General features: G+C 33.2%; 2 protein-coding genes, 2 long non-coding RNA genes and 2 pseudogenes across 4 annotated transcripts; 4 read left to right on the top strand and 2 right to left on the bottom strand.

Annotated features, from left to right (window-relative positions):
* Positions 1–7,416, top strand: part of LOC138327084 (uncharacterized) — a 70,780-nt pseudogene extending 63,364 nt beyond the window's left edge.
* Positions 7,417–8,135: 719 nt separating this feature from the next.
* LOC138327849 (uncharacterized) lies at positions 8,136–12,024 on the bottom strand. The gene is made up of 2 exons (XR_011209115.1): positions 10,923–12,024; positions 8,136–9,601 (listed from the first exon to the last, which is right to left on the bottom strand). It is a non-coding gene; the product is annotated as an uncharacterized lncRNA (long non-coding RNA).
* Positions 12,025–12,939: 915 nt separating this feature from the next.
* LOC138327083 (mucin-4-like) lies at positions 12,940–15,401 on the top strand. The gene is made up of 3 exons (XM_069273071.1): positions 12,940–12,952; positions 13,130–13,413; positions 13,893–15,401. The coding sequence occupies exons 1-3, from the start codon at positions 12,940–12,942 to the stop codon at positions 15,399–15,401; spliced, it is 1,806 nt and encodes a 601-aa protein (XP_069129172.1).
* Positions 15,402–19,876: 4,475 nt separating this feature from the next.
* On the bottom strand, positions 19,877–22,518 carry LOC138327847 (uncharacterized). The gene is made up of 5 exons (XR_011209113.1): positions 22,132–22,518; positions 21,449–21,763; positions 20,854–21,198; positions 20,388–20,654; positions 19,877–20,014 (listed from the first exon to the last, which is right to left on the bottom strand). It is a non-coding gene; the product is annotated as an uncharacterized lncRNA (long non-coding RNA).
* On the top strand, positions 19,914–21,837 carry LOC138327845 (uncharacterized). The gene is made up of 4 exons (XM_069274265.1): positions 19,914–20,042; positions 20,408–20,632; positions 20,888–21,218; positions 21,462–21,837. The coding sequence occupies exons 1-4, from the start codon at positions 19,940–19,942 to the stop codon at positions 21,835–21,837; spliced, it is 1,035 nt and encodes a 344-aa protein (XP_069130366.1). The 5' UTR covers positions 19,914–19,939.
* A 509-nt stretch (positions 22,519–23,027) lies between the features above and the next one.
* LOC138327846 (uncharacterized) lies at positions 23,028–24,604 on the top strand (annotated as a pseudogene).
* The last annotated feature ends 463 nt before the right edge of the window (positions 24,605–25,067 follow it).

Raw genomic sequence — 25,067 nt, 5'->3', positions numbered from 1 at the left:
AGTTTTCAAATTGTTCCCAAAGAGGATTTATACTATCATTGGGTCTGTAACTGTGTAAAGGAGGTATGAGGAATTATTAAAGAATATTCTACCCATACGACTTCACCTGATGGAAATTCTAAGTCAAGACAACGTTTGGCATAAATATAATAAAATATATAGACGACAACACCTCCACCATAGGAATGTACACGGTCTGTATATCGTCATCAGAAATAGTGCTGTCTAAATGAGATTCGGTGATGCATACTATACGTGGAATTCACCTGCAATGTTTTGGAGGTGAGTTATTTTATTTCTTAAGCTGCGAATATTTATGTGGAATATAGTCAATATATCAGTGTTTGTGCCTTGACCAGGTTTTACATGTATATCCATACAAATTAATAGTAAAATATGTAGGACTAGAATAAAGTTTGTATTACTGAAATAACCGTGTATAACCTGAAATAGAAGAGTGTAAAATGAGATCTTGAATGGGCAATTAAGGTTTAAGACCCTGTTTAATATATCATGTCTAAGCTGTAGTTGAAGAAAACCTAAATAATGTCAAATTTTCCAAACAATGTATATGTGTATGCCTTTATAAAGTCGAATCCGGTCAAACCAGCGTTCCTACTACATGCTATAAACACTAGTAAACATAATGACATGGTTGTTTGGTGACAGAAATATGTACTGAACCCTGTGGACATGCAAAACTGAAAAATTACATTTTTTGCATAATTTGCCAAAATTTACAAACAACACATCAGCCTATACAGAGTCAACAGTATTATATCTAGTAAAGTTAGTACGGATGCATTGACACTTTTTAGTAACCATCCTCGATACTCCAGGGGTTCCGATCACTTACTATCTCTGCTCGTATAGAGATCGTAAGTGATCGGAACCCCTGGAATATCGAGGATGTTTAGTAACTAAGGTACATGTATATGTATGTTATGCAAATACACCTAAGAAGTGAATACAGTGATATACAATGTATAGGCATACAAAAACATCACTAGTTTAAACAGGGTCTTAAACCTTAAAATATTGAGAAGTTCATGGTTTTCATAAAAAAAATACATGTAATTGTAATTTTGTGCGATAACTCAAATGATTGTGATGTGTGCACATGTAGAAATTGCATGTAGAAACTGAGATATGTTCATGAGTATGTTCAATGTTCGGTGGCTCACATATTATATCAAACAAAGAGAAAAACAATACAAAAAACGTACATGTGGTTTTAGGTTTTTTGAGAGGAGAGATAAATACCGTTGCCGTTGGTTATAAAATTCTTGCCAGGTCCCTGTGATTTATGCCAGTATTACTTCACATACGGGAATGTAAGACTTTGTTAATAAGTCTTTAAATCTAAACAATACTGTATTGTATATCATATTATATATCATATAAATGAAATGTTCAGAACGGACTTGCCTTTTGCCTTTATAAAGTGTTGCAATTCGGAAGCTCAAAATTGTGTTGTCAGTTCGCCGGACTTCTCATGAACAATGGATTAAGCGGGAATATTCCGACCAACGGTCAGATCGAGTCTTTGAAGTCATGTGACTAAGCACGGTCGCTTATGATGAGCATAATATCTATATCGATACGTGAACGCATTAAAATACATATTACACATAGCCGTGAAGAAATACGAAACGTTATTTGTAATTCTACGAGTTATCCCTGAATTTAATTTTGATCTTATGCATTATACTGATTATATTCGCTCACATCAGTTAATTTATTGTTACACCATTTCCAATTATAATGTATACCTTGCCGGTTTTAGCTACAGAACAGACGTGTACATGATCCGCTAAACCTGCCTATATTATTAGGCGTTTTAATTTTTTTTTTTTTTTTTTTTTTTTTTTGCAAATATATATATATTAGAAATATGCCGCTGACGTAGCGTAGCGTAGCCAAATCTGGCCTACGATTTCACATTTTTAAGAGGTACCGCGAGCTGACTATATATTAGGCAAAAAAAAAATTAAAAAAAAACTAATAATATAGGCAGGTTTAGCGGACTAGTTAAAACTATCTCGTTCAGAGTTTATGAGTTGACCTTGTATTAGCTATTCTTGTACTATGTTATAATATCTCTCCTTTTTATGGCTGTATAGTGATATAAATAGCCACTAATAAGTTAGCAATAATGCCTATATTATATCAATAGATCAAATAATTTGAGTATTTAAAAAAAATAGCAAGACTTGGCTTTTACATATTGTATTTTAGTGTTTTCTGCTCATAATTTTTACCTAAATACTTATCACTAGATAATTAACAGGACAAATGTGTTGTTGCTAATTACAATGTAGGCTACAAACTACTCTAGCTACTCTATTTTATTTATTGGTTGTCTCCCTCTGACTGTATCCAAACCAATTATTGCCAATTACAAGCTATACTATATTTACTGGTTGTCTCCCTTTGATTGTATTCAAATCCGTTGTTGCTGTTAACAAGCTACAATGTACATACTATTCTAGCTACTCTATTTTATTTATTTTATTGTCCCCCTTTGACTGTATCCAAACTGCTGTTTGTATATATATTATCTTATATGTAACCACAGATCTATATTTAGACCAAATATTACTTAATTAATTACCTTTGTGAAGTCGCAACTAAATAACAACTTGTCTATGTTACATAAATACTCTTCTTTCAGAGTAATTCTTATATTAATTGAACTGCTACCTACTAAAGTTAGCAGTAATATTCTATTAAAATGTATATTAATCTCTACTTTTGGTATGAATGTGTGTGTGGAAGTGCTTATTTGTTGTTTACCCTATACATGTTAATAATTCAAATTATTGCTATGCAAATCAAAAATGTTTTGTTTGCCCATCAGAGTATTTTCTTATTGGAGCTATCTGGTGACATCCATCCTAATCCAGGGCCAATAGACTACACTTTTCTACTAAGCCCAAACGGTTTCATAAATGTCATATGTATACATTATAAAATACTTTTTCTTTTAATTTTCTATTTGTCAACTTTATTAATACTTCTAAGTGGTGATGTTCATCCCAATCCTGGTCAACCCCCTGAGAGACATTACCTATCTAACTTGTCAGTTATTCCTTCTAATGTGAGATCATTTAGAAACAAATCAGATATTATTGAAACTGAATTTTCGGAATATGATATAGTCTGCTTAACTGAAACACACTTAAACAACACTATAACTGATGATAGCTTGGCACTAAATTCACACCCAGTTATGTTCAGACGAGATAGAGAAAAAGATAATGGAGGTGGTATACTGATTTTTACCAAAGAAAACTTAATATCTACCAGACGAACTGATCTGGAAAACCCCAATATTGAAAATTTAGTTATAGAAGTGCAAACCTCTAATAAAAAAAATCTTTTGTGTTGCATCTATCGTCCACCTAACTCCAGAGTTAACTATTGGCAACATTTTGATGATCTTATAGAAAACTTGATTGACTTGAACACTAATGTAATCATTACTGGTGACATCAATCAGGACATGATGAGACTCCCCAACACTTCACATGTACACACTATTTTAACAAAATACCAACTAGACAGCCTAATCCAAACACCAACATGCATAACTGACACATCTGCTAAAAGTATTGATGTCTTTTTTACAAACAATCCTAACATTGTTAGTAACACTGAGGTACTACCTCCAACTTGTAGTGACCATTGTACTATTCTTTTAAATCTTGTTTTCAAAACACTGCGTGAAAAATCTTACAAAAAAACTTTTTATCAATTTGAAAGTGCCAACTGGGATTTCATTAATAACGAATTACAATCAATAGACTGAGATACTCTAATTGGCCATTCAAATGATGTTAATGACATATATGAAAAATTTCTTCAAATTCTTAATGATGTTATTGACAAATACAGGGGCGTAGGAAGCGGGGGGGATCTAGATCGGCAGCGGGCTCTCACACTAAGATAGGGATATACAAATTAAAGGTTGACAAATGTGATGGAGGCTAGGTGAGAGATGTCAGGGTTTATATATGTGGTATACATTTAACACAGATTATACGGGTATCTTAGCTTTCTCCATTCAATGATTTATATGAAGATTTATGGAATGCTTTGGCTTCTATAAGAGGATGGCAATTGCCAAGTGGTTAAGACATACCGTATTACCACAGCCCTCCATCTCAGAGGTTTTAGCCCTCCACCTCAGAGGTTTTAGCCCTCCACCTCAAGGTTTAAAACCTAAGTGAAGTTACTGACTCTACCTCCTAAACCTGGCACGACCTTAAATGACCTTGGTTCCAATCTTCATTTTTAAGGAACTTTATAATCATTAAAGTCATACAGCATTCCATTTGCAATTTTGATTTCATTCATACATAGAAAGTTTTTGTGCTATCCAAGTTCATATTCAATATCAAGCAAAGTCTAAATCCATCATGAGTCTTACTTACTACTAATGAATCCCGATAATAAACCTAGCAGTAGTCATTGTCTTTATGTCATATCGTTTTTTTGATGAAGATAAAAATCATATCAAACGTTAGAGAACATTAGAGGGGTCTTTTCTATAGCAATTACAGACTATATTAGTCATTCAGTTCGACAATATATAATGTTAAACATTTTGGCGGGAATTTAGCAAAGATCAAAGGATTGTTTTTCAAAATGGCATACAGCATTAACCGGAAGTGCTACCAACAAATAAAAGACACCAAATTCATCAGAATGACATTCTGCATCGATATGTAAAAAGAAATTTCGGATAATCAAAAAAAAATAAAAATTCGCGAACTTTGACCCCATAGCGAACTTTTTTGTTTGACCTCTGACCTAATTGCTGTAATTGAATAAAAGTTAGTCTTTTATACGATCTACATAAAACATCAAAAATATTTGCTGTATCTTAAACGGTTTTTGAGTTATGGCTGTTTTAAACTTTTTAGGTATGACGTCATGGCGGCCATCTTGGATTTTTGACCTACTTAAAAATGTTGCGGTCACCCCTTCAACTCATGCCATACAATATAACAATAAGGCCATTGGCATACCTCTTACCATTTTGAAGATCTTTTGGACACAAAAAAAAGTGTAGAAGAATAATAATAAAAAACAGAACAAAAACAATAGGTCTTTTCACCACATGGTGAAAAGCCCTAATTATTTGAAACAGGATATGGAATGTATCAAATCAAAGCCAATCATGGTATTGTGAAACAGATGTTTTGTATTTGAGTTACATGTCCTTGTGAGTAAGTATTGATTGTGACGTCATGTGTTTGGGAATGTATTATGTAACGTCATACTTTTTAGATAATTTCGTTGAAAGATAATGACGTTATAATGGATACCTACCCGCAAGGGAATAACTCAGGATAAAGTTATACAAATTTTATCAAAACAAATATATCATTGCAGCTGTATTGGTTAGTGCAATAGGTAAGCTTTTATTTGTAGCTGTATTGGTTAGTGTAATAGGTAAACTTTTATTTGTAGCTGTATTGGTTAGTGTAATAGGTAAACTTTTATTTGTAGCTGTATTGGTTAGTGTAATAGGTAAACTTTTATTTGTAGCTGTATTGATTAGTGTAATAGGTAAACTTTTATTTGTAGCTGTATTGGTTAGTGTAATTGGTTGTTAATAGGTAAACTTTTATTTGTAGCTGTATTGATTAGTGAAATAGGTAATCTTTTATTTGTAGCTGTATTGGTTAGTGTAATAGGTAAACTTTTATTTGTAGCTGTATTGGTTAGTGTAATAGGTGAAATTTTATTGTAGCTTTTGTTATGTGAATAGGTAAACTTTTATTTGTAGCTGTATTGTAGTGTAATAGGTAACTTTTATTTGTAGCTGTATTGTTAGTGTAATAGGTAAGCTTTTATTTGTATTGTATTGGTTAGTGTAATAGGTAAACTTTATATTTGTGTAGCTTTATTGGTGTAGTGTAATTGTAGTGTAAACTTTTATTTGTAGTGTATTGGTAGTGTAATAGGTAACTTTTATTTGTAGTGTATTGTATTAGTGTAATAGGTAAGCATTTATGTATTGGTTAGTGTAATAGGTAACTTTATTTGTAGCTGTATTGTTAGTGTAATAGTAAGCTTTTAATAGGTGTGTAATAGGTAAACTTTTATTTGTAGCTGTATTGGTTAGTGTAATAGGTAACTTTTATTTGTAGCTGTATTGATTAGTGTAATAGGTAAACTTTTATTTGTAGCTGTATTGGTTAGTGTAATAGGTAAACTTTTATTTGTAGCTGTATTGGTTAGTGTAATAGGTAAATTTTATTTGTAGCTGTATTGGTTAGTGTAATAGGTAAACTTTTATTTGTAGTTGTATTGATTAGTGTAATAGGTAAACTTTTATTTGTAGCTGTATTGGTTAGTGTAATAGGTAAACTTTATTTGTAGTTGTATTGAGTTGTAATAGGTAAACTTTTATTTGTAGCTGTATTGGTTAGTGTAATAGGTAAACTTTTATTTGTAGCTGTATTGGTTAGTGTAATAGGTAAACTTTTATTTGTAGCTGTATTGGTTAGTGTAATAGGTAAACTTTTATTTATAGCTGTATTGATTAGTGTAATAGGTAAACTTTTATTTGTAGCTGTATTGGTTAGTGTAATAGGTAAACTTTTATTTGTAGCTGTATTGGTTAGTGTAATAGGTAAACTTTTATTTGTAGCTGTATTGATTAGTGTAATAGGTAAGCTTTTATTTGTTTCCAATACATCCATATTTTAAACAGGTGCGAGTGGAACATGGCAGGGCAGAGTAGATATACTGCTGAACTAAACAATGGCTGTTACAGTTCCTGGAAGAAAAAGAATTAAGACAGATGATGACGATGAGGATGATCAGGACAGTGGCAGGGATGTACCGCCATTTAAACAGATGAAAGTTAATGATTGTGAGGATGAATCTATTCTCTTAGAACATAAAGTGATGAATCAAATTTTAGCTCAAGCTATAACAAATGGCTTTGCTCAAGTTAACATGCAGTCAGCAACACTGTCAGGTTTCTTAATTCCAACATTTGGAGCAACATCTGAGCATGTTACTGTCTGTCTTTATGATCCTGAAAATGACTATCTCCTCCATATCAAGGATGAGTTAGAACTATGGTCAGGCGGAGCACAAGAGAAACTCCACATTCCGACGATCTTTGTTATCTGGCTGTTCTTGAATGTTACTTCATTAACACAGAGAAAATTACAGGATCGGATAGATCTCGACAAGTCAGGATTACACGACAAATTGAGAGGATATTTAAGGGATTACAGAAATGCCACAAGATGTCAGGCCATTGTATCAGGATCTTATGCGAAAGTTTGGAAAGATGTACCAGGCAAGGAGAATCAAAGTACTGTAAGTACTGAACTGAAAAAGCATCGATGTAACAAAAATTTAGTTCAAAGAAGGCAAATATGTCATTAGTAACATTTTAGGGTGTGTATTTTCTTGCAAGTCTCATGTCATTATCTAGTTGGGTTATTTATCTTCCAAGTATTCATTTCATTAATTTTGGATAAATTGTTAAGATTGCAGACAACCATTCCTCCTCATATCAAAAGATGAATCTAAAAATTATGAGAAGATTTTGAGAAAATGCTAGAAAATTTCTTTTAGATTTGAACTTTGAACCTATCTTGAATTCAACAGTTTCAACAAATATTTATAGTCAGTGTCATGTGACCTTTTCTCTAATGTTTGAATATAATAGTCTGAATAACAAAATAAAGAAAAAATTTTGTAGTTATGATTATTTGATAATTGATCTTGAGGACAAGGCCATGGAGACCTACAGCTAATAACAATCTGCAGTAAAATGACAACAAGGGAAACATTAAGACTCCATTAAGAAGAAAGTATAATCTGACACATGGATATCCCTTGATGGCATTTTTACAAAGTTCATGGCTTATGCTGCAAATGTTGTTTACAGACCTCATTTATAAAGAACTATGTGCAATGCATATAATAAATACGGTACAAGTATTTTTTTTTCGATGAACTATGTGGTACAGATCTATTACAGGAGGAAAGGGCAAAAGGCAATTAATTAGATAATTATCAAGAGAAGAAATGAAATGACAAAAACTAAGGGTCAAATGTTCATTTAAAGAATTGGTTACTGCATCAAAATCAAAACTGAATTGTTTTGAATTATGTTTATTCAAAAATACTTTAATACAAACATGAAATAACATCACAATACATTATTTTTTTCTAGTTCTCTTCTGTGATACACACAATGTATTCAGGCATATTAGTAAGTAATGAGCAGTTCTTGATACTTTGCTGCAATATTGAAGAAAAGTCATATCAAAGTCAGATTCAGTATGATACTGTCTCTATATAATGCATAAAATGGACACTGAGAATTCTTAACAGCATATTAAAACAACCATTCTCAAAATTAGTGTGTTATTTGTATACATTGACATATGCATGTACATTGGACTCTCGATAATCTGGACACCTTCGTTCCCAGCCTAAACCGTCCAGATTACAAATTTTCTGGACTGCCGAATTTCGTGTACCCTAGTCAATTTTGAAATTGTCATCTACAAGTTACTCCCCTTGACCTTGTAAATCAATGATGGGTTTTTTATGTTTATGTACTAAAATAAATACTTTGTTTGTTATGTTTTAAAGGTTTTTTTTCCCCATTTAATTATGTTAAGGATATGAAATTAACGTACATGTAATCACACATTATTGGCAACTTGTTGTTAATGTCACATTACTTACAACTGTTTATACATGTATTGGTAACAAGATCAGAAACAGTTGTAAAAACATTTGATAGAGGCATCAACTGATGGGAACAACCAACGGGCTATGTCACCAGAAGTGTTAATTTGTGTCATTTTGGTGAACACACTGCACAAAGTCAACAAGTAAAACTGTTTAATATGTTTCTGTTGTAGCAAACAAATGAATGTCATTCCATATACAATGTACTTATATGGCCGTGTCACAGATGTGAATCATTGAAATATACATTGTAGTAATGATAATTCAGACGTGATGATGGGTAAATAAATTATCAGTTTATATTATATTATAAATGTAGGATATTTCTATATATATCTAAATGCAAAGTTACTCGACACTCGCTAATTGTCATCACTTGATGTTTTGCAACATTACAGTCAATGGGACAGAATTGTAGTTCTGATAATGACCGTCTGTCAGAACATATATAGTGTGTTTCATTCAAGCCAAGAAAACTCTTTTTTGTTTGTTTGAATTTTACAACAAAACAGAAAGACTAACACGTGAGTCAGTCTGTGAAGTTAAAAGTTTAAACACCTTCTATCTCTCCACAGACAACAATCGGCAGTATGTCAAATGGTGACAACTCTTTGCAAAAGTTGCAAATATACTGGATTTACTTTTTTTGTATTTTGGTGTTTTAATTGGCATTATGAAACAATGCGAATGAGAAGCGCCAACCCATATGCCTGTTGTCCAGAGCTACATGTATGTTGTCGCAGCTAGTTTAATATATGCCTGGTAGTCATCCTTAGAATCATTTCACTGCTTCCAAAGTAATCCTGATAATCTCCAGTCTTCAACAATTATGAATCTGCTTCAGATGACTAGCCAATGAGTCCTGTAATTATAAAATTTAACATATATATCAATATTCTTAATTTGTTATAAAAAAAGTTACAGAAATCATCTAACAATGACAAAAGGAAGAAATTGGACTCATGTATACAAGTACTTTGAGTTAAAGATGCTCCACCGCCGACAGCTGTATAAATGATATTCATCATTTGAACAATAATTAGTGTTTAATCGTGTATGCATAAGTCTAATTAACACAAAAAAAATATAAAATAATTTATTTTGCCTTTGGGTCAAGCGCAATCAGTACTTCATTCCATATAGGATATAGTGCTACAGAATTTTTATATTTTTTTTTTATATTTTTAACTTGAAGTGAAATTAGAAGCTCAAACTTTTCAACGGCGGTAATGGTGTAAAGTAAGTAACTTTTGTAACTGAAAAAAAATATTAAATCGTCTGCTGCCGTTTTTGATAGTGAAAAAATACCATTTGTCAGCGGTGGAGCATCTTTAAATATATTAGCATCATAATTAATTTGTCTCCTATACCTGATACACATTGATGAAATACAATGCTTTTTACTGTTAGCAAAACTTACTTTAAACCAAATACTGGTAATATTGAGCAAGTGTAAATTTACCATGTATGATATATTACAGTGCACAGGTTATTGTTTATTTTGGTAAGTGTTATTATAAATTCTCTGAATCCATGAAGTTATATGTAACGAAGCTGCGGTGCGCTTCGTTGCTATATATTCCGGAAATTATATTAACCGAGACTTTGACGGGATTTTGCTGTGCACGAGATCTCGGGACTATATGTAGTGACTGTTTAATCGATGTTTTAAGTTCATACCGCCAATTTCGAAATCCCAGATATTAATTGTCTTAAATAAATCTAGCATTACAATTCTTCTATTTATCTAAAGAAATTCTGTATTCACATGTGTATTACACACATATGTACGTATTTTTTATGGATCTATATCATGCATTGTTTTGCCTACAAATAAACACATGATTTGTGGTGTTTATAGACATATTGACAATCTGGTAAATTGAATTGACTCATGCATTAATATTAAATTTGATGTCATCGCATTAGAAAATAATACCAAAAATGAATCTTGTCAACTGCTAATATAACAACAAACTACTTCAAATTTAAAGTGATATTAAATTTTGTTCGTTGCGTTGTAATAAAATAAAACGTCGATTATATGGATGTTAGCAGGAATTCACACATACTCATGATGTTGTAAGTTCACTTCATGTGCCGATGTCTGTCAAATAGTTCATATAATAATATACCGACCCATAGGCATGATAGGCAAAGAAGCAAAACGAAATGAAACTTACGATTTTCACTGCTTATGTCTCCAAATACGAAAAGAATTCCGTGGTTTACTAGCAAGGTGGCTTGCAACATGCAGTGTTCAAATATTCTTCGGTGTTTTTCAGATATGAGAATGCATTTATTACGCTTGATAATTAAATGGAAAATGTCTCTTGACTTGCAAGTTATATGTACATCACAGGTCCGCTTTGCTTGATGACGTCTTTGTTTACATTCGGCCGTTTACACTATTCCTGAGTGTCACGATATTGTATCTGTATCCATGTATTAAATATTCCCTCGTTAATGAAAGGATGCGTTAGTTGACAATCCGTGCGAAATGATAAGGAGCCAGCGTAACTCAGAATTTATCGTGTTTGTTAGCTTCTGCATAGATCACCCAGACGCTTGATGCGTACGTAGTTAGCAAGCGTCTGTTTGAGTGAGACTTGGTTAAATTCAGTGGGCCATCGTAATGACATGATCACAATATACGAACGTACCTGTTCTCCAAAATGACTATCAATATAATACATGTAAAAACAAACAACTTTTGTATCTTTCTTACGTCACGATGAATTAAAAAAATTGTCATTATATAATAGATTATGAATGTATACATCAAAGTACAATTAGATACTTACATACCAAAATCCTGACAATTCCTTTATTTAGTGTTACCCAAACCGGATGTTTACATAAATATATGCAAACGACTGGCGAGAATTAGGCCACCGATCGCTACCACTGATGCAAATTATCCTCACTATTTTTCAATTATAGACGTTCATGCTATAGTTTTTGTAGACATGTTTGAAACTATTCTATTTAATGAAATGCCATAGAAGTTGTTTATTACAATTAAACTGCACTATGGCAGCATATTTGTTCTAGAAAGAGGAAAAAAGAAAAAATCGCATGCAAATGAGAGGTCAATCGCATTTAAATTAGTGGGTCATCCGGGCCGTAGCAATACTGCAAAAGCACGCTTTTTCAGTAAAAAATGTAAGGAGAAAGTTTGAAAGGAAAGTTGAAGCTTTGCCTTATAAAGTCATTCTTCTAAATGTACAACATAATTACAGATCTTCTGTAAATTTGGTGATTCAAGTTTTCTTGGAAATGATATAATTCATGCACATGTGGAAATATTGGCTAAATATGTATCACTGAAATTGATAGCAAAAGGGAAAAGAGAATTTAAAAAAGTTGAAAGGTATGAATAAATTAATGATCTGATATCATATTTATTAAACCCAATAGACACACTTTAAATGTCCAGCTGAGGTATACTTCTTCATTGTTCAAAACTGTTATTCAAAATATGATGCATATTTATATTAAAATAGTTGAAAAAACTATCTCGTCTTGTTTTTGTTTCTTTTTTTCTGTTATATGTCTGTAATATAGTTTATCAGAGATAGAAAGTTCTTGTGACATCATTCGCTAGTCAGTATTCCAATAATTTTATATGTTTATCACGATAAAACACTGTTGAAACATTACGTCATTACTAAAATACTAACTGCTGAGTTCCTATAAACCCATAGCTGAGTGTCTGATTTTCTACCACATGAAACATTTTGGTTACACTGAAATGGTCAATCATGCCGTATATCGAGGATTCGACTATTTTTCATAGACTTTAATTGACCAAATCAGTGGTCAAAGACATAAAAATAAATATAATATACATCTCAAAACGATAATTTCCACATCTTTGCTAAAACATCTAACTCTGATTTTGAACTGCCTGGTTAATAGGAAAAATAACTTCAACATGTTCTAAATTTACTTTCGTATTCTGTTTACTTGATATGAACATTCTCTTATCTAACCGAAGCATCATATTTGAAAATAGATACAATTGTTATAGATATGATTTTTGGCGTGAAATGCACCATGGGACTTGTATTCCTGCCTAAACTAATTGCCTACAGAGGGTATTTATGTTATCTGGTATTCTCTACAACAAATTTAAGAGAGGATTCAGCAACTTGAATGGTTGCTCTATAGAGATGAGAGGCCACAGGTTTCGGAATAATGTCCGATGAAAGTAAGACAACCAGGGGCTTCTCATGGCAGCAGTAATCAAGAACATGATACTCAAAAGTCATGTTTGAAAATAGGAATTTGCTTATGATTAAACAAAACCTTAGAAGCTTGATATTGCATCCAATCATATATTATTTTTCTCAGTCACACATACCTGCACATGTACTCAAACCACTAGTATCCACCAGGAGACACATCACCAACATACCACAGTCTCTCAAACACAAACCACCAGTATCCACAAGGAGACACATCACCAACATACCACAGTCTCTCAAACACAAACCACCAGTATCCACAAGGAGACACATCACCAATATACCACAGTCTCTCAAACACAAACCACCAGTTTCCACAAGGAGACACATCACCAATATACCACAGTCTCTCAAACACAAACCACAAGTATTCACAAGGAGACACATCACCATCATACCACAGTCTCTCAAACACAAACCACAAGTATCCACAAGGAGACACATCACCAACATACCACAGTCTTAAACACAAACCACAAGTATCCACAAGGAGACATATCACCAACATACCACAGTCTCAAACACAAACCATCAGTATTCACAAGAAGACACATCACCAACATACCACAGTCTCTCAAACACAAACCACAAGTATTCACAAGAAGACACATCACCAACATACCACAGTCTCTCAAACACAAACCACCAGTATCCACAAGGAGACACATCACCAACATACCACAGTCTTAAACACAAACCACCAGTATCCACAAGGAGACACATCACCAACATACCACAGTCTCTCAAACACAAACCACAAGTATCCACAAGGAGACAATCACCAACATACCACAGTCTAAACACAAACCACAAGTATCACAAGGAGACACATCACCAACATACCACAGTCTCTCAAACACAAACCACAGTATCACAAGAAGACACATCACCAACATACCACAGTCTCTCAAACACAAACCACAAGTATTCACAAGGAGACACATCACCAACATACCACAGTCTCTCAAACACAAACCACCAGTATCCACAAGGAGACACAATCACCAACATACCACAGTCTTAAACACAAACCACAAGTATCCACAAGGAGACATATCACCAACATACCACAGTCTCAAACACAAACCATCAGTATTCACAAGAAGACACATCACCAACATACCACAGTCTCTCAAACACAAACCACAAGTATTCACAAGAAGACACATCACCAACATACCACAGTCTCTCAAACACAAACCACCAGTATCCACAAGGAGACACATCACCAACATACCACAGTCTCTCAAACACAAATCACCAGTATCCACAAGGAGACACATCACCAACATACCACAGTCTCTCAAACACAAAACACAAGTATTCACAAGAAGACACATCACCAACATACCACAGTCTCTCAAACACAAACCACAAGTATTCACAAGGAGACACATCACCAACATACCACAGTCTCTCAAACACAAACCACCAGTATCCACAAGGAGACACATCACCAAAGTACCACAGTCTCAAACACAAACCATCAGTATCCACAAGGAGACACATCATCAATATACCACAGTCTCTCAAACACAAACCATCAGTATTCACAAGAAGACACATCACCAACATACCACAGTCTCTCAAACACAAACCACAAGTATTCACAAGGAGACACATCACCAACATACCACAGTCTCTCAAACACAAACCACCAGTATCCACAAGGAGACACATCACCAACATACCACAGTCTCTCAAACACAAATCACCAGTATCCACAAGGAGACACATCACCAACATACCACAGTCTCTCAAACACAAAACACAAGTATTCACAAGAAGACACATCACCAACATACCACAGTCTCTCAAACACAAACCACAAGTATTCACAAGGAGACACATCACCAATATACCACAGTCTCTCAAACACAAACCATCAGTATCCACAAGGAGACACATCACCAAAGTCTCCCAAACACAAACCATCAGTATCCACAAGGAGACACATCACCAACATACCACAGTCTCTCAAACACAAACCACAAGTATTCACAAGGAGACACATCACCAACATACCACAGTCTCTCAAACACAAACCACAAGTATTCACAAGGAGACACATCACCAACATACCACAGTCTCTCAAACACAAACCACCAGTATCCACCAGGAGACACATCAACAAAGTACCACAGTCTCCCAAACACAAATCACCAGTATCCACCAGGAGACACATCAACAAAGTACCACAGTCTCCCAAACACAAATCACCAGTATCCACAAGGAGACACATCATCAACATACCACAGTCTCTCAAGCACAAACCATCAGTATTCACAAGGAGACACATCACCAATATACCACAGTCTCTCAAGCACACATAAACCACAAGGAGACACATCACCAACATACCACAGTCTCTCAAACACAAACCACCAGTATCCACATAGATTCGGGTTATAGATCAGATCATTCCTTCCACATACACAACTAATACATTAAAATTTAATTGATTTAATAAAGGTAGAGCTTTTTGGGAATTTAATAATTCATTATTACGCGACCAAAATTTTCTTAATGCCATAAATAAAATTATTAAAGAAATAAAGACTCGATACTGTCTTCCTGTATACAATGTAGATATGATCGATACCATTCCTGATTCAGAGTTATAATTAGTTATAGATGACCAGCTATTTTTGGAAATCCTATTATTAGAAATCAGAGAAAAAACAATATCTTACTCAGACTAATATAGATTTAGAAAAGTTGAGTCAGAGAAAAAGAATAGAAGATATTCGCATACATTAAATTAAAGGGTTATGGTAAGGGCAAAGGAGTATGGATTGATGAAGCTGAAAAGCCAACATATTATTTATCCAATTTAGAAAACAGGAATTTCGCATCAAAAACAATTCCAAAATTACAACGGGATAATGGGGAAGTTATCACAAAACAAGGGGATATTTTCAAATCTTTTTACGAACAGCTACATGGGATAGCAAGTGATATCAGGGACATACATTAACTTAAATGAGTTTCAAGGAAACTACGAAATCCCTAAATTAAACCAAGAAGAGGCAATTACTTAAGAAGGTTTAAAAGAAGCTGTCAAACACTTAAAAACATGAAAAATAATAAAAGCCATGGGTCAGATGGTTTTACTTCAGAATTTCAAAAAATGTTTTTGGAAGCAACTAGGGAATTTTATTGTACGTTTTATTAATTTTTTTTAAATGGTCAATTATCAGTTACCTAATGTCAGCCATACTTACTTGTATACATGTTCCTAAGGCTAATAAATCAAAATATTTCATAAAAAATTGGAGACCAATCTCCCTTTTTAAATATTGTTTATAAAATTGACTCTGGTTCAATAGCTAGTAGACATAAACTAATTTTAGATAAATTAATAAAGTCTGATCAGATAAGTTTTCAATCAGGACGCTACCTAGGTGAAATACTCGCCTTGTAGGATGGAGTAAAAGAAAGCTGACTCCAATAGGAAGAGTTTAGTATAATAAAACGATTATTGATATCCAAGTTGAAACATCTATTCATTTCTTTACCAAATCCTGAGGAGAAATTTAAAACTTGACTGGATAAGAAGGATTTTTAGGTCAGAATAGGTTCTATTGTGGTCATTTTGATACCTCATTGTCTACTTCTGTTGAAAAATGTCAATGTTATGACTATTTTTTAATTTTTAGTGAATTTCGAGATGGCGGCCATTTTGATTTGTGATCAGTGGGTCATAAGGGTTCAGAAAAATATTGGTGCGGAGGTTTGGGGGAATGCATGTTGGACCCTCCTAGCCCATGGCCTAGATGGAAAATGGTTATGCATTTTAAAAACTTGGATAAATCCTCATATTTTAGCAAACTATGGTTGTGAATACATAAAACGAAGTCAAGCTTACAATAGATATGTTTTATGGAACCAAGATTTAATGCACGGTAAAAACTTAGATTAAAAGAACCGTACAAGAAATACAATAGTTCTGGGCTTAAAGCGTCTTTGTGGTATAATAAGAATATAGTTGTTGATAAAAACCCCCAGTTTTTTTAAACTGGTTTAAGAATGGAATAATGATAATAAATGATTTAATGAAGGCTAAAACAACTTGCTCCTTTTACTCTTTCGAAGAATTTTGTGAGTTACATGGCAATGTAACAAACTATCTTCGGTTTCATGGACTGTTAGGAAGCATTAACAATTATTTTAAAAATCAAATTCACAAACAGTGTTTTACCATTCCCAATAATATATCTACAGACCTTGAAATTCTTTTTGAAAAAGAAGAAAGGTTCTAAGGACTTTTATAAAGTGCTTATTGTATTTCTACAGGAAAACACCAGTATATTAAACTTGCTCAGTGTAAATGGGGAACTATATTTGATTTCAATATTGACACATAGAAAAAGATATATTCTCTTCCATTTAAGGTGAATCTCATTACTAAATTCCAATGGTTATAATTTCGAATAAACCATAATATTTTATCGACCAACTGTTTTATTTACAAGACTTGTCTTACAAATAATACACACTGTACTTTTTGCATTATAGATGGTAGACAAATAATCATATCTTATGGGAATGCAATGAGGTTCAAAATTTTCTGACAAGCTTTGAAGCTTTATTAGAAGTTCTTATTATTCCCTTTGCCATAAATAAACAAGCAACGATATTTACAACAGAATTGACAATGAAATTAATTTTCTTACACTAAATTTTCTAAACACAAAAATATATAAAACCACATGCTTACATGATTCATTAAATGTTAAGGTTTTGGTTAATTTGATTCAAGATTACTATAAAATTCAGAGACACATTGCTTATGGTAAAGAGTAATATTATACCCCGCCCCTCAGGGCCACCCGGGGGCTTACCCCTTCTCAGAACACCCAAGAAAAACGATACACTTACTATCTCATGCTTATTTCAGGAGAAAAATATGTGGCCATACCCCAAACTTGTTGTAACCCCACCCTTATAAGGATGCCCATTGTAATCCCATTTGGTTTCAACTCTTTATATGTCCATGTGTTGTTCTATATTTATTTGGCCCCGCCCTCAGCCCCCCGGGGGTTTAGCATCATATTGTAAAATTGTAGCCCCATATACTATTAAATCTCGACCAGCGGTTATGGAGAAAAGTAAAGCTTCTTGTAGTAATTGACGCCGGACCGCCGGTATATAAGCCTTCTTTGGTACTTTCCACATGTTACTTCTCTGTCTTACTCTCAGAACATTCACTTCTTTCTCACATATCCCTTCTCTTTCCTGTCTCTCTGTCACTCTTTCTCTCTCTCATCCCCCTCTCCCTGTCTCTCTCTCTCATCCCCCTCTCCCTGTCTCTCTCTCATTGTCTTGTATATGTGTGTGTTTTGTACGTGTGAGTGTGACTTGTACGTGCGTGTCTCAAGTATGTCCGCTTGGGTTTCTAAGTGTGTATGAATGTGTCAGAGATTTAGATTTTTGATTTGATCACATTTTATGTATGATAATGGTTAGGGAATTCTGATAATAATACTATATATAGAAGTCATGTTGAAATGTAATGTTATTGTAGTATGCATGTAGGGTGATAGAGAATTGACAAGGATGAATAATGTAATGTGTTGTTGATAAGAATAGTAATAAAACAGTGATATCATTATGGATGATGATCTGTGTGTCGGTATGATGGCAATTGATGAGGATGACAATCGTATTGATATCATATTAGTGATGATGTAAGTGTATATGATGATCATTGTCGATGATGATGATTTATTATGATGATATTGTATCTATGTCATGTTGAATGATGATGTGAGTGGGTCTATCGGTTTATGATTATCTTTGATGAGAACTACCTGATAGATTATAATAGAATAATTTTTCTGGTAAATAATAGTATATGGGTATGATTAATTAATGATGATGCGTGTACGAATGATGATCATTGATGAGGCTGAATGATGTGAATGTGATGGTAATTTTTTTAGAATGATGATGATATATGAAGATGGCAATATAATGATATCATACTGAATATGATGTGATCATGAGTGGGTGTGTATGGTGTGAGTGAAATAACCATGTATCTCTGAATATGTAAAATTCTCTGGAAAAAAAATATATAAAAAAATTTGTAAAATATGATTTTTTAACTAATTTTTTATACAACAAAAGAAAATTTATTTTCACCCTTTATAAGGTATAAGGTCATCTTACTTTACTTTGATCATGTGCGCATGTCGGTCAGGCAGGTGCTCTATAATAATGTTTGAAAAAATCCGGATTTTTCAATTTTTTTGAACTATTATTATATAGAGTTATTCATGAACAATACATTTAATACATTAAAAAGAGACAAACATTTCTGTAGCCTACATCACATTCCAATGTACGCTTTAAATTAGAACTTAATTCTGTGCTGTATAAATCAAATAGAAAGAAAATGTTCTGTAATTCCAACAAGTCAAGTCAATCCATGGCCAATACCAAGCTCTTAATGATGTTCAATTCGAATTTTCCTGTAAAGCTAATGTCTGTGTATAAGGAAAATTTTTGAATCTGATTAAATTCTTAATTATAATGGAAATGATAAAACAACCTGAAAACTTTCTCTCATTTATTTTATTTAGTCAAATAAAAAAAAAGAATTACGACAAAAGTCGCCTGACAGATGCAATAAAAGAGGTCAAAACTGGCAAGCCCATTAGGCAATCAGCAAAGAAACACCATATTAGCCATATGACATTAAAACGTCATTGCCGTGATCAACTTAAAGGCCAGCCTATTAGAGTTCTTTCACAGCTGGAAGAGGTGCATCTCATTTCTTATATGCAATATTGCCAAGAACGTTCACTTCCCCTCACTTTTAAGATAATTAAACTGTTTGTGAGAGGTATAATCACGAAAAAAAAGGAAGAAGCAGCAATGTGGGACAGAATGGTCCATCCTACAAGTGGTTTAGAAGCTTTTTGGCATGCCATCCAGAACTTAAAATGAGGAAGGCCCAGACTCTGGATCGGGGAAGGCTCAGAATGTCAAATTCTACAGTCATGATGAACCATTTCAATCTTCTAAAGGAAACAATAGAGAGACTTGGTAGGTTCAAACAAAAATTCAAGATCAAAACAGTGTGATCAACAATATGTATAAATAGTTAATTGATAAAAAAGTATTCAATTTAGTGGATTCTCCTTTAAGTTTTGCTTGTAGTAGTACCAATATGAAATATTGAATGCATGTTTATTGGTAAGCAATGTGTTAAAGCAAGTGTTTTACATTTACAACATCACAGAAAATATGTCAAATAATGAATGATTGGAATGGATTATCTCCCTTTTTAAACAATTTCAGGTACATGTGTATTTTTTTAGCACTTTACTATTTTAAGTCATCATTTCTGTTTGTAATTATGTTTTTCCTACACACAAATGTGGTACTTACTTATGTGTTAATCAAAACAGATCTTGGCAATAAACCCAGCCAGATATACAATGTCGATGAAACTGGGTTTGGGAAGGGGTTGGCTGCTGAAGACAGGGTGTGTGTTACAAATACCCATTCACATTCACGACAAGTTGTGACATCTTCTCATACTACGGCCAATGTTTGTGTGTCTGGAGGTGGCAAAGTTCTTCCAACTTTTGTCATATATGAGAAAAGCTTTCCAAGTGGAGCATATAGAGATGGTATGTGATTTCACGAAGTTATCTAAAAAACCAATGTTATCATATAATAAATCGACTAAAAGAATAATGCATAATGAAATACATAAACTCATTTAACACTCACTCTACATTTACATAAATGTGTTATATCATTATGAACAGAAACAAAATATTATCTTCAATTATTAGAAAAATGCTAATTAAAGAAGTAAAAGAAAACTAGCAAAATTACCAATGATTACATATTTTCAAATAAGTTGTAAATTAATTCTTCAGGAATTCCTGGTGACTGGCTTTTTGGAACCTCTCCAAATGGCTACATGGATGGTGAACTTTTCCATAAATGGTTCAAGCAGGTGTTTCTTGTCCATGCCACTAAAGAGCGCCCCTTGTTGCTAATCATGGACAACCATGAGAGCCACTTGTCCCTTGATCTTGTGGAGACAGCCAGGGATAATCAGGTAGAGCTGTATTGCCTACCTCCACATACCACCCACATTTTACAGCAATTAGATGTCGCTCTCCTCCGACCATTAAAAAAAGCTGTCACTGGCTTGGCTGTTAGTCTGGGTTATGCCAATCCAAACCTGATTATAGGAAAAAATAGGTAATTAATCTATAGTATCATATTCATATCATCAACATAAATCATGTGGTCTATCCAATACAAATGTATCTGCTCTTGTATGTGTCTCCTAAATGAATGGTGTAACTTTTTGAGCTATAATTTTATCTTTGAAATAAATTTTAAATAAAAAAAAATTAAAAACTTAAAAAAGGAAATGTAAATGACTTGGAGATTTTATTCCTATCAAAATATAAATAAAGGAATTATACCTTTATATTCTAGATTTGCTCAGGTTCTTAGGACAGCTGTGGACAAAGTATTTAGTCCATACAACATAAAAACTGGATTCCCAAAGTGTGGGGTTTGTCCTGTTGATGAGAATGCAAAAGACAAGGGGAAGCTTACTCCATGTGACCCAGAATTTTCACAACCTGGTCCAGGGGGAGATAACCAATCCACTTCTATCTGTAGACCAGACCCATTGTGTGAAACATGTGGCCAGTTTGTAAGAGGTCACCCATTGGTCACTCAGGGTCTGATTCCAGCTGAGCTTGCAGACATATTCCTTCCAATTATTGGAACTGCTAAAAAACAGAAAAGCACTAGAATAGTTACAACATCAAGAGTTATAACAGGTGAACAACAATACCAGATTTAAAACTATTATCCATTTGACATCTCTTATTTTGAAGAATTAAAATATTCCATTTGCAGCTTCACATGAAAGAATAAAATGATTCTTCCTCCAACACCTACTTAACCTATAACTTTTTCTTAAATGTTTATTGAAACAAGAAATAAATGTGATGCTTAGGCCAAAAAAAATACAATAAATTCCCGACCGACCTACCCTATTTTTTTCAGTCATGTAACCTGAAACATGCATATAATTTGTTTTGGCCTAGCTTACTTAACAAATCATCCAACTTATTAACAATGACCTTGACTTTACCTTATTCTGGTGATGAAATAGTCAATCAACTCAAGGCAAAGGAATGCAATAAGAAGAGATCATCAAAAGTACATATATAATAGATTTTTATATGTGATATAAAGAATAAAAAGTCCTATATATCAGAAAAAGAAAACTGCTATCAGCATTATTGAACAATTTCAAACTTCCTTGAATTAATTGTGATACATTAAAGTTATATGTGCCGTAACTGGTCGAAAATTTGGACATGTTATTTTTTCTTCAATAATCTATTTAAAACCATAAGTTTTAATGAATAAAGCTGTGAAAATCATTCAAATGGACAGACAATCGTATATAATGCCTTATAAACGTTAGTTAGAACACATTGGTTATGCACTGTGAAATTCTTGTTTTTTATGCCATATATATGTTTAGATGGAAATATACCTTCAGAAATCACTTAACAATTACTAATAATACTGTGAAAATGTGTAATGAAATTGTGGACAACAAGATGGCTTCATGGTCTGACCGTATGTACTCATTTCATTACACTGAAGATGTTAATATAATGATTTTTGGCAGTACTGCCAAAAATCATTTTCAGTCCTTTTTGTACTTGTAAAATTAAAACCTATACATCGAAAGTATTGTAATTCTCAAAATGTTGGTAACTTTTGGAGTTGAATAGCATATTAAAAGCTCTTCTTGGTTCGTGACTATGAAAAATACGGCACATATAACTTTAATAGATAGTGAAAATAATTACATTCACTAATAAGAGAAAAAAATATAGAGATGTCCCAAAATTATTCATAAAATATATACATGTACACTGTACATGTACAAAGTTTTATGTAATATGGTCTTTCATTCTTTTTTATCATGCTATAAAAAGGATAAATTGTGGCATTGTATAAGAATGGGAAATGTTTACAGGAAACATCAAGTCAGGCTGATCAATGGACAACAGAAACGGATCAAGATCTAGAGTTGCCAATAATAAAACATCCAAAACGGAGAAGAAATTTGAAAAAGGTAAAAAATCAAACTAAAATTACACTTTCATATCAATATGAACCAAGATAGATGCAGTTGAAATAGTAATAAATGACGGTAATAAGTGCGGGGGTGGGAGGGGGAGGGGGGGGGGGGGGGCTCAACTCATAACTTTCTTGAGAGCAATTTCTTTTTGCTATTCAATGTGCTCAAATTTACAATTAACTTTATCTTTCAGAGCCAACAAAAGACCTCACATGGACTAGACATATTTGCTTCTGCTTTATCGATGTTGGAGGTATATATACATGTAACAATAATATATAATATCCAATTTAAAATGGCCATACATTGAAAATATTAGAAATTAAATATGATAAAAAGGTTGACATCCAGGATTTAAAAATTAAAAATGTGTTAATGAAAATACTAACAAATATACACAGTGTACTATATCTATTACCAGGAATTGGCATTCCTCATTAAAGTCACATGAATACATATACATTTGTAATTGCTTTCAGGAAAACAATGGTAACACTTCTGAGGGGCCAGAAACACAATCAAAAAGGAAAAGGAATTCTAAAAAGGTAGTTGAAGAAATTTTCTTATAGTCATTTTAATTGAATAAACTGTTAACCAAATTTTTTAAATAGTATTAAACATGGAAACTGTATGAATGTTCATTTACAAGTGTTTTTGACTTTTTTTTCAGAACCAAAGAAAAAACAACATCACTACTACTGTCTACTGACAATGAAAAAACGAAATCTGGATCACTCAAGGTACTTATAAATTATTTCAAAATGGAAGATCAAAATTTGCATAAATCTTGTAAGTTGTGTTAATGATTCCCAAGTCATTGGATATAATCTGGCGAAAACATTTAGTAAAACTTTTCATGAGTGAATATTTAGTTAATTTCTAATAAACTGATCATTTACTTTTTACAACTTTTAATCCAGGTGGGTCCGACGGCCAAATTTGTGCAAGGCGACTGGGATGACAGATGATGAGGACAATGGGATTCTGTGGGTTGGGTGTGACAATGCTAATTGCTGTCATTGGTTTCACAGAGATTACTTGCCAACCTCCGTGCATGCTGAGGTTGACTTAAGTCTGTTAATAAACAGTGATTGGTTTTGTCCTATTTGCGCTAATTCCACTCAGTCTACTTCAACCTCTGTGTCTATCTTCTCTTGACGAGTCAAATGAACCGTCTTCATCATCATTCTGTGAGTTGGACGTATCACAAAGTTGTCAGTCTCCTGAATCATCCCACCAGTGCGAGTTGCCTACCTCAGAATCTGACTTGATATGCAAAGTATGCACGTGCGATCAAAGTGAGGTAAGCTTGGAAGAAAGGTCAATCTTTTGGGCTACTTGTGAAGACAATGAATGTCTTAAAAGTTTTCATCAAATGTGTTTGCCATTGCCTGTTTACCGGGCATTTGAAAAGGCCAAACATGTGGGGTCCAAGTGGCTCTGTGGTCAATGCCCTAAAATATAACCATACATGTATTTATGAATCTATCAAACTGCATGCAGTCATATCTGAAATAAATTGTAAATTACAATTGTAAATTGTCATGAACATTATTCCGATTAACATACATTGATATTTTTGAAATTACTACTCTATTTGTAATGAATATTACATTATTTTTTGAAAATTAATTTTGATTTATTAAGTATGTATTTCTTTATATTGTTCATGGAATTGTCATCATATCAATTCTGAACACATTCAATACCAGATCTAGAGTAGACCAATGAAACTCTTGTCACAATAATATAATATACCGATCTGCAGATGGCCCTGGATATGTGATATCAGAAACATATGTTTCTGGTGATATGTCAATTAGGGATAGAATTGTTTATGTGGAAAATAATATTGTACTTGAGCCTTGCATTTAATTCCATAAATGAAGACATAAATATGAAGTTATATTTCTAAATTTATATGCAGT

Source organism: Argopecten irradians, chromosome 7 (genome assembly GCF_041381155.1).
Source record: "Argopecten irradians isolate NY chromosome 7, Ai_NY, whole genome shotgun sequence".
Taxonomy (NCBI): domain Eukaryota; kingdom Metazoa; phylum Mollusca; class Bivalvia; order Pectinida; family Pectinidae; genus Argopecten; species Argopecten irradians.
This window is presented reverse-complemented; position numbering and strand designations above follow the sequence as displayed.